The following is a 14,607-nucleotide window of genomic DNA, read 5'->3' as shown; positions in this document are numbered from 1 at the left end:
CTGCATCTTTCAGAATTTGTTAATCATGCACTATTTACTTTTTTACTTTTCAAAAGTACGAAATAAATAAGAACCGATACAAATTGGTTTACACCCTATGGAGATCGTCCAACAGAACTCAGGGTTAAGGATTTCAAACGACTCATTTTGAATTTCAAACAGGGAATACTCATACATTTCCTTTGAACCGTTTCAAGATTAGTTTCTTGAGACTTGCAATAAAAGTTATTGATTCAGAATAGCAGATTTAAAAAATTGTTTTTGCGTTGAAACGTCTGCCAAAACTCTGCATCTTTCAGAATTTGTTAATCATGCACTATTTACTTTTTTACTTTTCAAAAGTACGAAATAAATAAGAACCGATACAAATTGGTTTACACCCTATGGAGATCGTCCAACAGAACTCAGGGTTAAGGATTTCAAACGACTCATTTTGAATTTCAAACAGGGAATACTCATACATTTCCTTTGAACCGTTTCAAGATTAGTTTCTTGAGACTTGCAATAAAAGTTATTGATTCAGAATAGCAGATTTAAAAAATTGTTTTTGCGTTGAAACGTCTGCCAAAACTCTGCATCTTTCAGAATTTGTTAATCATGCACTATTTACTTTTTTACTTTTCAAAAGTACGAAATAAATAAGAACCGATACAAATTGGTTTACACCCTATGGAGATCGTCCAACAGAACTCAGGGTTAAGGATTTCAAACGACTTATTTTGAATTTCAAACAGGGAATACTCATACATTTCCTTTGAACCGTTTCAAGATTAGTTTCTTGAGACTTGCAATAAAAGTTATTGGTTCAGAATAGCAGAATTAAAAAATTGTTTTTGCGTTGAAACGTCTGCCAAAACTCTGCATCTTTCAGAATTTGTTAATCATGCACTATTTACTTTTTTACTTTTCAAAAGTACGAAATAAGTAAGAGCCGACACAAATTGGTTTACACCCTATGGAGATCGGCCAACAGAACTCAGGGTTAAGGGTTTCAAACGACTCATTTTAAATTTCAAACAGGGAATACTCATACATTTCCTTTGAACCGTTTCAAGATTAGTTTCTTGAGACTTGCAATAAAAATAATTGATTCAGAATAGCAGATTTAAAAAATTGTTTTTGCGTTGAAACGTCTGCCAAAACTCTGCATCTTTCAGAATTTGTTAATCATGCACTATTTACGATTTAACTTTTCAAAAGTACAAAATAAGTAAGAGCCGACATAAATTGGTTTACACCCTATGGAGATCGTCCAACAGAACTCAGGGTTAAGGATTTCAAACGACTTATTTTGAATTTCAAACAGGGAATACTCATACATTTCCTTTGAACCGTTTCAAGATTAGTTTCTTGAGACTTGCAATAAAAGTTATTGGTTCAGAATAGCAGAATTAAAAAATTGTTTTTGCGTTGAAACGTCTGCCAAAACTCTGCATCTTTCAGAATTTGTTAATCATGCACTATTTACTTTTTTACTTTTCAAAAGTACGAAATAAGTAAGAGCCGACACAAATTGGTTTACACCCTATGGAGATCGGCCAACAGAACTCAGGGTTAAGGGTTTCAAACGACTCATTTTAAATTTCAAACAGGGAATACTCATACATTTCCTTTGAACCGTTTCAAGATTAGTTTCTTGAGACTTGCAATAAAAATAATTGATTCAGAATAGCAGATTTAAAAAATTGTTTTTGCGTTGAAACGTCTGCCAAAACTCTGCATCTTTCAGAATTTGTTAATCATGCACTATTTACGATTTAACTTTTCAAAAGTACAAAATAAGTAAGAGCCGACATAAATTGGTTTACACCCTATGGAGATCGTCCAACAGAACTCAGGGTTAAGGATTTCAAACGACTTATTTTGAATTTCAAACAGGGAATACTCATACATTTCCTTTGAACCGTTTCAAGATTAGTTTCTTGAGACTTGCAATAAAAGTTATTGATTCAGAATAGCAGATTTAAAAAATTGTTTTTGCGTTGAAACGTCTGCCAAAACTCTGTATCTTTCAGAATTTGTTAATCATGCACTATTTAGGATTTAACTTTTCAAAAGTACAAAATAAGTAAGAGCCGACATAAATTGGTTTACACCCTATGGAGATCGTCCAACAGAACTCAGGGTTAAGGATTTCAAACGACTTATTTTGAATTTCAAACAGGGAATACTCATACATTTCCTTTGAACCGTTTCAAGATTAGTTTCTTGAGACTTGCAATAAAAGTTATTGATTCAGAATAGCAGATTTAAAAAATTGTTTTTGCGTTGAAACGTCTGCCAAAACTCTGCATCTTTCAGAATTTGTTAATCATGCACTATTTACTTTTTTACTTTTCAAAAGTACGAAATAAATAAGAACCGATACAAATTGGTTTACACCCTATGGAGATCGGCCAACAGAACTCAGGGTTAAGGATTTCAAACGACTTATTTTGAATTTCAAACAGGGAATACTCATACATTTCCTTTGAACCGTTTCAAGTTTAGTTTCTTGAGACTTGCAATAAAAATAATTGATTCAGAATAGCAGATTTAAAAAATTGTTTTTGCGTTGAAACGTCTGCCAAAACTCTGCATCTTTCAGAATTTGTTAATCATTCACTATTTACGATTTAACTTTTCAAAAGTACAAAATAAGTAAGAGCCGACACAAATTGGTTTACACCCTATGGAGATCGTCCAACAGAACTCAGGGTTAAGGATTTCAAACGAATCATTCAAAACATTTACAAAATCTGCTAGTATAGATGATACTGTAGAGCCTGTAAAGTTTTCCAAGGATCTGTTGGTGATTTTTATCATGATAAGAAAAATATGTATAATTAAAAATGAGGGTTATCAATTCTCATAGAGTTTCTCTATGAAGTTTGTTGATCTTTGGAGAAAAGAACTACTTTTTTGGCTAATACCTCAACGAAATTGAATTACTTCTGCTCCAAAGAACGTGATGTTCATCAACTTTTTTGTCAATATCAATATCCCTAATGGCCTGTAATTACAAGGAGAGGGTTGTAACCGCTAACACCGAGTATTAACAAGACAAGAAGAGACACGCTCAGACACTCTCGTCGAAACGATTGAAGTCGTGCTTACAAAAGAGTTTCGACACGACAATAAAAGGGGAAAGTATTAAGTTGTATGTTTGGTAGATCTTAGCAAAAAGTTCAATAAAAAAGTAATAATTTATAGTTATGAAAATTAACAATAAGAATTACCCAAGTTAGCAAGAAATTTTTACAACAGACAAATACGGAATTCGTAAACAGATGAATTCAATAATGTTTTAAAAATTTCCTCCATTAAAATTAACAGATTTTTAATTTAATTTTGGATTTTATCGATAGAAATTTATGTATGAGTATATGGGGCAGCTGCAAGAGTGACTGAAGAATACAAATACGCTCGACGGTAAATTTAGGGCAAAGTCCACTAGCTTTTTGTTTGAAGTTTGCTAACCAATTTGCTAAAATTAAACCTTGATCTGAGACTACACCCATAACATTAAAACCTACTCGATTAAGTTTTTGAACATTGGCGTAAATATGACTGTTTGCAAGTCCTGTTTCCAAGGTTGACATCTAGAAATATAAGTAACAACTTAACTTGTAGATAGTCATAGGAACAGAAAATTACACAAAATTTGAAAGAACATAAATCTTTATTAATATTACCTAATATTAATTTCATGGAATAATGCGAAAGAAAAAGCAAAAAACAAAAAAGAATTGTGGAAATTCGTATATGGATAAGAGGAAAATACCTCCCAACACCGTAATATATGGTAGAAAGGATTTTGATTATATATATATATATATTAATTTCATATTTCGGACAATGGAATAAAGATATTTTTGTCCTTTCTGCAGTAGAACATCCACCAAGACAGCACGCTCGTGGCAATTTTTACTACAGTAGCAAACTTAAAACGCTAAATGAATAATTAGTTTCATTTAAAAAAAGTTGCGATCACCACAGCAAGTATGGACAATCGGTATATTAACGCACTTCTCTTCACGAAACGACCTGGCTGACAACCAGTTCATGTGTGGTGCACGCGAGCGATCGAAAAAAGTCACTAACTAAATTTATTTGCTAAGATTAAAATACTTGATACTACATACTACAAACAAATATCTGTAGAAAATATTTAGGTTGGTGTATGTGATATCTAGACGCTTGAGATTGAAATCAATTTATCAAGTACTCAGTCAAAATTGCAAGCTACACACATTAGTTACAAACTTCACGAAATAAACAACCAGATTTATGGAAAAATTTTTAACAAACTTCATACTAAAATTTATCAAAACCATCTTGTAGTGCTTACTTCTTAGAACGGCATGTGCATAATTGGTTAAAGCTGTATAATTGTTGTCCAAATATTCAAAATAACATAAAATAATCTACTTCCCGTGGAGATAAAATAAATTGGGGATACTCTGGATAATTTGTGTAGAAGTTCCTAATATAAACTACGTACACCAGAAAATGTTAATCAATTTATTATAACACCGAAAATTTCTTATTTAACTGAAAGATGATGCCAACAAATACACGTGTACTTACTCGTATATCATCACCCAAGCCCTGTCACATTACATCGTTAGGACTACAAGGATAAAACGCTACCAAAAATGTGGATCCTTTCTGTCACAAAGCACACATTGAATGGGAGATGTACATAATTATTTGTAGTGGAAATTCCGCGTCCTTACACAATTTAACATTTAAATGTGTATAAAAGAAACAAAAAAGGCATTATATTTTCAGCAAGCAGTTAGTGAATTTTATTTTTAATAAAATAGTACTATTATACTGATTATTGTTGACTCCGTTTAATCGGTGAAATCTCATTTAAGCGTCAAAAAATTTTCACATTCACATAATACATAACATCATCATTACTCAATACCAACATTGGGTATTACTTCATTATTTCCAAATGAAATATTCTGAGAACGGTACAAGGTATCGAGTTTTAACTAGAATACCTTTTTGGTTTGAAATATGATGATGTTAAGGTTCACCTGAAATTTTGTCAATAGTTCTATCTTAAAGAAGTTATGTGATACTTAGTTTTCTACCTATCCTAGAGACCATCTAAATTTGATGAGAAATACTAAAAATTATAAAGTAATTGAAAACAATGTTGAATTTCTCACACAGCGTGGACATATACTATAATCTTTCAGGTATATTGTCAGGCTACTACAACACCAATGATTTTTCAGTTTTATGTTTGCAGTGATGGGTGCTAATTATATTTTGTACCACCAAGACATCGTTTTTCACCAGGGTGTTACAACGAATACTGAAGTTTATCGTCTTATGCAGGCGATTCTTTCTCAATTACCACCAGCAAAGCCTGAGGAAACCAGAGGAGTATGAATAGACTTTGTATATATGGGTGATTCCGTTCTAACTGTGATTTTTTGTATTCAAAATTTCAAGATTTTAAAATTTAACTTTTCTAACTTTTTTATGCATATTATTCATCTATTTTACTGTAAAAATAAAACTCTAAGAGGAATTTACTACAACTTCAAAGTATCACGAGCAAGACACAAATGTCGGATTTTGAGTTCCACGGTACTGACTCATTTATCCACGGTACTGACATGGTAACTTAAGATATTAAACAACAAGTGCATCAATTTTCCTCAGTTTGATCATAAACATTAGAATTTATAAGGTAATTAGTTTAAATCATTTGTTACGACAAAAAAAATTAATAATTTATCGGTAAATTCTAGGAATGGACATGACACGGTACTGACATGGTAACTTAAGATATTAAACAACAAGTGCATCAATTTTCCTCAGTTTGATCATAAACATTAGAATTTATAAGGTAATTAGTTTAAATCATTTGTTACGACAAAAAAAATTAATAATTTATCGGTAAATTCTAGGAATGGACATGACACGGTACTGACATTCAAGTGATGTAGTATAAGTTTTCTTTAAGTGGCAAGTTATATTGTATAAAAATAATGTTTAAATATCTTAAGAATTATTCAATTAACACAACATTTTTATTAATTGATTATTAATTAATGACTAGTACAAAAAAACAATACAGGACATTGAATATCACAGTTAGAACGGAATCACCCATATACAAGGCTTCCCACTGACCGGAAACTTAACGAAACCATAGTCAGTGTTCATACAAAAGGATTTGAAGAAAGAATATTTGATTATCTTTTTATATTAGCACAATATTTTTCAAGATAGTGAGACAGTGAATTGTTGGTTTGACAACACCCTAATAAATTCTACCGAACTGAAACTCATCCCCTAAAAGAGCACAAATTTAAGAAAGACAATAATTTCTCTCATAACAATGAGATTTTCATGTAATTAAAAAAGTAGGATTACTTATATTTGTAATTTCGGTGTTTATAACAAATCTTGGTTTACCATCTTCTTACTTTTGATCTCCAAGAGATAAAAGGCTTTTGAAAGTAAACTAATTAGTTGGAATCCCTCCACTACTTTGTTAACTTGAGATAAAAAGAGCTGTTCCTTTTTTATTCAGTAATATTCTCGCCTGAATAAACTCGTTTCAAGTTACATCTATTTTAATAACACATACCCCAGCTAGTTCTTTACAAATATCACATTATTGGACTTTCCGTTCCGATACCCCTAAATTACAAGTGAATATCCTCACTCAATGCAATCTCTGTAATATGAATCAAGTATGAATACAAATTTGATTTTCAAATGCTATGAATAATTAACGATACAAACGCACATTACAACGCATATATTTGGAAAAAAAATATTTTTAATCAAACAACAGGCAACACATACATTTATCGATATGTTGATAACCCTATTCAATAAATTATTTTTGAAATTTTATTCAAAAAAAGCAGAATTTGTGACTGTTAAACTTATTATTCTAGGGTGTAATTGAAGAACCATTAGCTCCATGCCAGCGCGAAAGGGGCTGCTCGCTCCCCAAAACACGTTTTTGGATACTATAGCTACTAGATTTGATGGAACTCGTAAGTACACACATAACTTTTTTATAATTTTTTTTATTTCAGTTTAACGTACCTCGACAGCGTTAGTCATTGGCACACAAAAACAATCATAAGTTAAATACAGGACTGTTACCAAATCTACTACAATGCATGCATTAATTATATTTTCTTATACAGCTTGGTGGCTTTAAAAAACTCCACGATTTTCCTTATTTCCGTGTCTCTTTGAGGTTGGTTTTCATATCAAACTGTTGATATGCGGTGGAATATTCTCGGCAGTCGGCGAGGATGTGCTTAACAGTCACAGGAACTTAACAAGTTCGGCAAACGGTATGACTTTCTGACGACATCAAATAACCGTGAGTAAGTTTTGTATGGTTGATGCGGAGTCTTCTTATTGTCAGGGAGCTTCTCTCCCATTCAAAAAGTTTAGGGAAATGTGAGAAGTAGATGGGTGGAAGTGATGTAATGCCGTAGTACTCTTGCTCCATGTATCGCGCCAAGATTTTTTAATGAGGTGTTGAAGTTAATCTTCAGATCATTGGCCAACTGAACTGGGATTCCAGGATAATTCTTTGTGGCTTCTTTGGCATGGCGATCGGCACATTCCTTTCCAGCAATTCCAGTGTGCGATGGAAGCTAGATGAGAGAGACTGTTATATCAAGAGCAATGAGAGTTTGGTAGATGTCATGAATGTTTTGGACTATTGGATGGACGGTGAAAGCTTGAAGGATACTGTATAGTTCACCAGTGTGAACACTACACGTCGAGGATAAGCGGAAAGAACTTATGAGTTCGTGGTTTGTAGTGTCTGCGCAACCCACACCTGATTCAGCTTTGGAGGCATCCGTATAGAGAATTAGGTCGAAGGATTCTTTATGCAGAATTTCCAAGAATGCTTTCTCTACAAGAATGCTAGGGGATTCGTGTTGTAGATGGTTACTGAGGTATCTACTATAAGAATATTCTTTATCCAAGGGGGAGAAGAAGGCAAAGAAAGTGGAAAGGTCAACGACAGGGTGGTATTTTGGAGTAGAGGGATTGAATTTACAGTTGTTCGTGAGTTGATAGGTACGGAAGTAGTGGTAGTTATAAATTACTCTTATGCTTTTAACAATAAAAAATCAAAGAGTATTTATAACCTAAAATTATTTATTATTTAATTCACTTTAAGTAACTTTATACAAGCGAAAAACCAAACACTATTTTTTGAAAGTGTTTGTAACCTTTGAAGTTTTTATTATTATTTCTGATGGATTGTGCTAATCTACATAATTCCAATAAAGTTTGTTGACCAATTTGAACTCATAGCAGACTTTACTAGATATTCCTATCGTGGAATATGATATTTAAACTATTTTTATTGTGTACTTCATACTCATAAATTACATTTCATTGTATATCTATCATTTAAAAATCTACCGAAAGAGAAAAATGATAATTCTTCAATACACAACAAACATTTCTTAATAAACCCTCCTACTTGATGTTGATAGATCTAAAATTAGATTGTTATGGCAGTCCTATGACAGAAGCACCATAAATTATAGAAAAAGTTCAGGCAAGTTTCAAAGGAATTTTGTGTAGACAGTTTTTTCGAAAAATGAGAAGTATCAAATATTGGACGGCAGATACTTTTTGCAAATCACTGTTTTTATCTATTCTTCGTAAATAACAAACAATATGTAGCTGCACAATGTATTCCAACAATTTTTTTCTATTTATAATTATTCCTTGTTATGTAGCTAATGAATATACGTAGGTTGTATGGAAAGTTTTCGAATTCAACAAAAAAGAAAAACATTTTATTCTATAATCATTTTTATGTTTCAATTTAGTCATTTTTTTATGTTTATAAACTCAGTGCAACGATGCTGTAGTTTTTCCAAGGAAAAATTGCCGTTTTTCTCGTCAAAATAAGCGTTTACGTTTGTGCTAACGTCTACATCTGATAAAAATCTGAGTGAACCTTCAAGGTTAGGAAAACGGAAAAAGTCGGTGGGAGCCAGATCTAGTCATTATGATGGGAGGTCAACCAATTCGAAGAGCAATTAGTGCATTTTGACTATGGCCATTGTAGTAATTTTGGAAATCAACGGATGAATTGTGACTATTTAGATGAAGTTGAAATTTTAAAGCTAGCTGTTCGGATAATACAAATATTTTCAAAAACATTTCACTTGTAGATTCCACATATAGCTAAAAAGGTAAGACGATGCGTTGTCTCTCAAACTTCAACAGATAATTATCTGTCAGTATACAAGTGGAAGTTTTCCATGTTCGAAAACCCTAAAGATACTAAATCAAAATAAACTTCATACAGCAAAGTACACAGTTTTTAAAAGCCTGCTGACACGTTCCTGAAATCTTAATTTTTGTCGTTTTCCTCAATTTCAATTTTCTGAACGTTTATTATGAAATAATATAATTGATTTACTAATTTTTTTTATTCATAATTCAATCCGAAATTAAAGTTAACACGTTTATCACCCCAAATATCTACAAATCGAAACAAATCATTTATAGAGAATAACGCAATGTGTAATTGAAAATATTTAGAGTGTTTCTTCAATTTTTCTGTTTTTAGACACTAATAAAACTATCAAAAGCTATGATATGATAGTTGATTCAATATGGGGACTCCGCATTTGCAATCCAGTCGATTTTTTCCGTAAATCAGCACACACTATGAGCGATTTATAAAGTATGCTTTATGGAATTGTTTATTCTATAATTAAATAAATATATATATATATATATATATATATATATATATATATATTCCGTAAGACAAAACATCCTTTGTGGTCTCTGTTAACTTTTCCCTGTTCCTGAAGGCACACTGGTGTTGACTTAGGAACCATTTTATTAACAATATCAAAACCTACATGTTTCCAAAACATAATTTCAGATAATTGGAGTTTATAAAACTCTTCTTCATTTTGCATGAAGGAAATTGTTTTACAGTAACACATATTTTATGAATCTCAGAAGACGTCACTTTTAATTTTTGCTTAGCTGTTTCCATTTTACATAATTCAAAATTAGTCATAAAGAATCAAGAGAAAAGGCATATACATACTAGTTACTTAAATCAAGTTGGGCAACTTTGCACAACTCTTTTTCTATTCCATATGAAGCAAAAAAGTTGTTCATTTTTCATTCAAACCTTGGATCTATGACATTATCATCAATTGTTCATAGATGCAAATTGAAATGAAAATACTATGGAAAACAATGAAAAATTGAAGGCGTGTTCGACGTAAATTGAAGAAATACAATGTTTGAGGCTTTCCATTAGAATCTGGTAAAACAAGTGGCTTAGTTGTAGATGATTTATAACTTTAATACCTTTTATCTCGGACGGTAAGAGAAAATTCATATTTGAAATTAAGCAAATCAAAACCTGTATAAGATTACTCAAAACTCATTTTTTCTCAAACTTTCATATGCTATATATTTCCATTGTAACTTTTTTAATCATATTAAAGTAAGTAAGTTTAATGGTAGAAGTTTAAATCAAATTAGCCTTCAGAAACTTGTAGTAGCAAATTCTATAAGAATCTTTACTGTGTAGATAAAAGATAACATTTAAAACTTCAAATTAATAAGTGATCACTCCTTTCCGAGAACTCTCCTTTTTACTAATTAACGTTGTAATCAAATGATAATAATCAAACTTATACATAAATATTCGAAAGCTCGGAAAATATATTAAAGTTAGTCCACTTTGGTGTTTCCTTGCCACGTTCCCAATAAAAAACGGCTCCTAATATAGACTTCTACAATTCATATATTATTAAATAGTATTAAATTAGAGTGCAAACTATGATTCTTCGTGCCATAAAACGTAAAATTGTCAATTTTCGAAGAGAAATTGTGAAAACATAAAAAATCTCGGAAACTAGCAATATTTGCATAAGGCCTGTTAAGCAGAATCATTATATTTTGAGGTTTAGAATCTACAGTTCAGAGATTGGACATTCTTAATGAATCACCCTGTATATATAGCTGATAGCTGTTTTAATATTGTTGCGGTTCAATATATGTTTGGTATGCTTTGGCTCAATGTCTCAAATTTTATTTAAATACCTTTCAAACAATGTGTGGTGTCCGATATTTATCTTGATCTACTAATTTGATTTTTAAATAAGCAAAATAAGTATTTTTCAAAATTCACCCATTGGCTTTTTGGATTTTTTTTCAAACAAAAATAACAAAAATCATTTGGTTTGTTTTTGCTCTACGGGCTAGACATGTTTTTCGGCTATTTATATCGAATAGCATCCACTGCGAGATAAACTTTAAAGCATTCTTCGAATTTCAAATAAAGTAAAACATAATAAATATGAAATTCATATAAATTTTGTCTAAACTTCTATATAAAACTGCCCTGTGTTATTAGTTATACATATATAGGAATCATTTGTTCAGTAGCTTGAATTAGGACAAAAGTTCAATTTGGAAACATTGAAATCGATTATAAATTTGGACTTATACTGAAATTGAACCGAGAACCCCAAAATTAAAATTGATTTAAACTAAGGATAATTTGACACGTGAAAAATTGTAGTGAGGTTTTTGAATTGAATTATCTTTCAACACCTTTAGGAAACATAAAGAAGTAAAAAGGGTCCACAAAAGAACTTTGAGTTCGCGAAATATGCGGGTATTATTGTTTCTGTCTTGTGCTGGATCCCAAATTTTAGTAGAGAGGAAAAAAATTGTTTAACCCCACATGGAAAATTTGAATTTCGATTTATATGTTACAAAAGTTTGTATTGAACAACAACCAAGTCTGTGCCCATCAAAGAAGAAAAGTATATTCAATAAATGATAGATTATGCAGAAGTAACGATGATATTTTCATACGAGGATTGTTTGTAAAGTTTCCGAACTAACAAAGAAACATGACATTTTTCTCCATAATTCTTTTTATTTTTCAAAATAGTTTCCTCTCAAGTTTATACATTGTTTCCGACTTTACTCTTTTGCAAGTGGACCTTCGAGATAAGGAATTAGACAAAGTCCCTTGTGGTTATACCTGTTAAATTTTGTGTGAAATTTGTGAAGTTTTAGCTATGGCGATCAGCGAACCTTTTTAAGATAGCCGATGAACACACCCCATGACTATCCCCCAAAAAAATGGCCACAACCACGTTTCCGTTCCACGAAACCATCTTTGCCTCTTCGGATTAGTCAACCAACCTTTAGTGAAAATCTCTGAACGCATGCGCAAATATATTTCCCAGTTTATACAGATAAGTGTTGACTTCTTCCGGTTGAGATCGGAAACTTTTTATACCATCCTCGTCATTATTGGATAATCAATTCTAATCAGATATACTTTATAAATCGTTCGTTATGTGGGATAACTATCTAGAACTATCGATTGAATTCCGTTTCTTATAGTTTTTCTCACTCAAATTTCCGTTTCAGAACAGTCATTAAGTTCTCCGGAAATTGCATTCCCAGCTTCTTTTTACAAAGGTTTGAACATTGTGTCAATGTACATCGACATATATTTATTCATTTTTCTGTGCATTTATTGGCTTTATCACCACTGCATAACAGAATAGATAAAAAGATAGAAAACTCACTTTTCATGTAGTCCAGTAGATAAATTTCAATGAATTGACCAATATGTGCAAAATTTGGATTGGTATAGCTCGACCGGTACTTTGGAATTCGAAAATATTCTGGGAGAAAAGGACGGGGAGGCTACTGAAAAATAACCATAAAGATAGAAAAATTCGTTCTTCACCGAAGTCTCAAAAATATGACATTTACAGAATTTTCTTTTAGGTAAAAAATGAAGATCGATTATATCAAAGTTGTATTGATTTTATTCGCAATATTTTTGTCAAAAACAGAGATTGAAACATTCGTTATTTTGATAGTCAAATCACGTTGAGCGAGTTACATATGAAGTAACAGCTGACAGCATATAAGAAATGTGATGATTTCGCGGAAACGCAGAAGATAATAAAAACTGTATTTCTTTTAATAATTCATTCTTTGTTCTAACGTTGCTTAATAAACATATATTGTAATTGTAATGTTTGTTTTTAAAAACCCAAATTCGAAGTTTTAATATATAATTGGCGCAGTCAGTAGGATACGCACGGGTTTCGGAAGTGAACAGTTTCGCATTGTGCCGGAAGGGAAATTCGGGACCTTGGAGTTTCTACACCTTAAGTGCGTCTAATCAAGAAAAAGGAGCAGGAATCGACGAACAATCTGTAAGTGCCTTTTCCTTTTTACCTTTCCAAACCCCTCTGTATGTAAAGATAGTTAAATTTTGTTCATACAATATATGTTTATTAAGCAACGTTAGAACAAAGAATGAATTATTAAAAGAAATACAGTTTTTATTATCTTCTGCGTTTCCGCGAAGTCATCACATTTCTTATATGCTGTCAGCTGTTACTTCATATGTAATTAGCGATATGTTCTGACATGTAAGACACATTATACATGATACTGCTAGCTAATAGGTTCCCTTCTTTACGAAATATGTTTGGGCCTCTGGCATGGTCGAATTCTCAACAATTATTGGGGTTGTTAATGTCGATTTTTGCCTCAAGATAAGTGATTAGAATAGATAGTTGAGCTCATTTCAAGTGTAATAACATGGGGATAGAACTAAGAAATTGTCGCAGAATTTAGTCAAATTTTCACGTGAAGGTTTTTGGAAAATTAATTGAAAATTTCTAATAAACCAATTTTCTTCCTTTTACACTTCCAGTCCTGCTGAACGTTTAGGGAGTTTCTTTTTCCAAAATTATGATTTTCTAGCTGTTATCAGGTTGCTCAGGCCTCAAGTGAAGCTATTATTTTTAAAAAACCGTTCGCTGCCATGATCCTACATGGAATATTGGCGAAACAATCAAGATTAGAAAATTGTTCCAGTAAATGCCCTTGAATGAAAATGAGGCAAGAAAAAAACTCAAATATTTGTTCCACTTTCAGCACTCTACGTTTTCTAAATTAAATGCCAGAGAGAAACTCAAATAATCTGTAAAAGCTGAAGAGTTTCGAACCACAGAATATTTGTTAATAAATACACCTCTACGAATTCAAACATTAGAGTTATATACATAAATGGAAAGTTCAGAATGTCATATTCATGTTTAACAAGTTATGAAAGTGAAATAATCAAGAGCCAAGAGGAAACAGGCATTGGAAGAAATGTCCGTACCTATAGAAAGGGACTTTATATTGGGTTGGCAACAAAACACCTCAAGCAACCTTCCTTGGTCGATTCAACAGCTTTCAAGGACCTATCATCTACAAATATGCGAATAAATGACAATTCATATTGAAATAACGGGCAAATTTCTAAAAATCGGTAAAAGTGTGAAAACAATTTGACCAGTTTCTGCTATATTTCAGAAAAATCCAATGGGGTTCAAGTCACAGTTCAAAATCTATGGATTTTCCTTTTCAAATGAAGTTTAATTTATGAAAAAAATATCTATTCTTGTAGATAATGAACTAATCTTCATTTATGGCCACTTTTCAGGGTCCTCTTGGCTTATTTTCTTCCAGATTGTGCATTATTTTCGAAATAATCTACCGTTTAAAACTTGAATGAACACTCTACAT

At 31.8% G+C, this 14,607-nt stretch overlaps 1 protein-coding gene across 4 annotated transcripts in view; it reads left to right on the top strand.

Annotated features, from left to right (window-relative positions):
• LOC130895432 (potassium voltage-gated channel subfamily H member 8-like) overlaps positions 1 to 14,607 on the top strand; it is a 101,034-nt gene that overhangs the window by 31,737 nt on the left and 54,690 nt on the right. For all 4 annotated transcript variants that reach the window (XM_057802706.1, XM_057802707.1, XM_057802703.1 and 1 more), the window contains exon 2: positions 6,918 to 7,019. In XM_057802706.1, coding sequence (XP_057658689.1) covers positions 6,944 to 7,019 — 76 coding nt within the window. In that variant the 5' untranslated portion in view covers positions 6,918 to 6,943. The remainder of the gene's footprint in view (positions 1 to 6,917; positions 7,020 to 14,607) is intronic.

This window comes from Diorhabda carinulata, chromosome 6 (assembly GCF_026250575.1).
Source record: "Diorhabda carinulata isolate Delta chromosome 6, icDioCari1.1, whole genome shotgun sequence".
Lineage (NCBI taxonomy): Eukaryota > Metazoa > Arthropoda > Insecta > Coleoptera > Chrysomelidae > Diorhabda > Diorhabda carinulata.
Note: the sequence above shows the minus strand (reverse complement) of the source record. Positions and strands in the feature narration are given on the sequence as shown.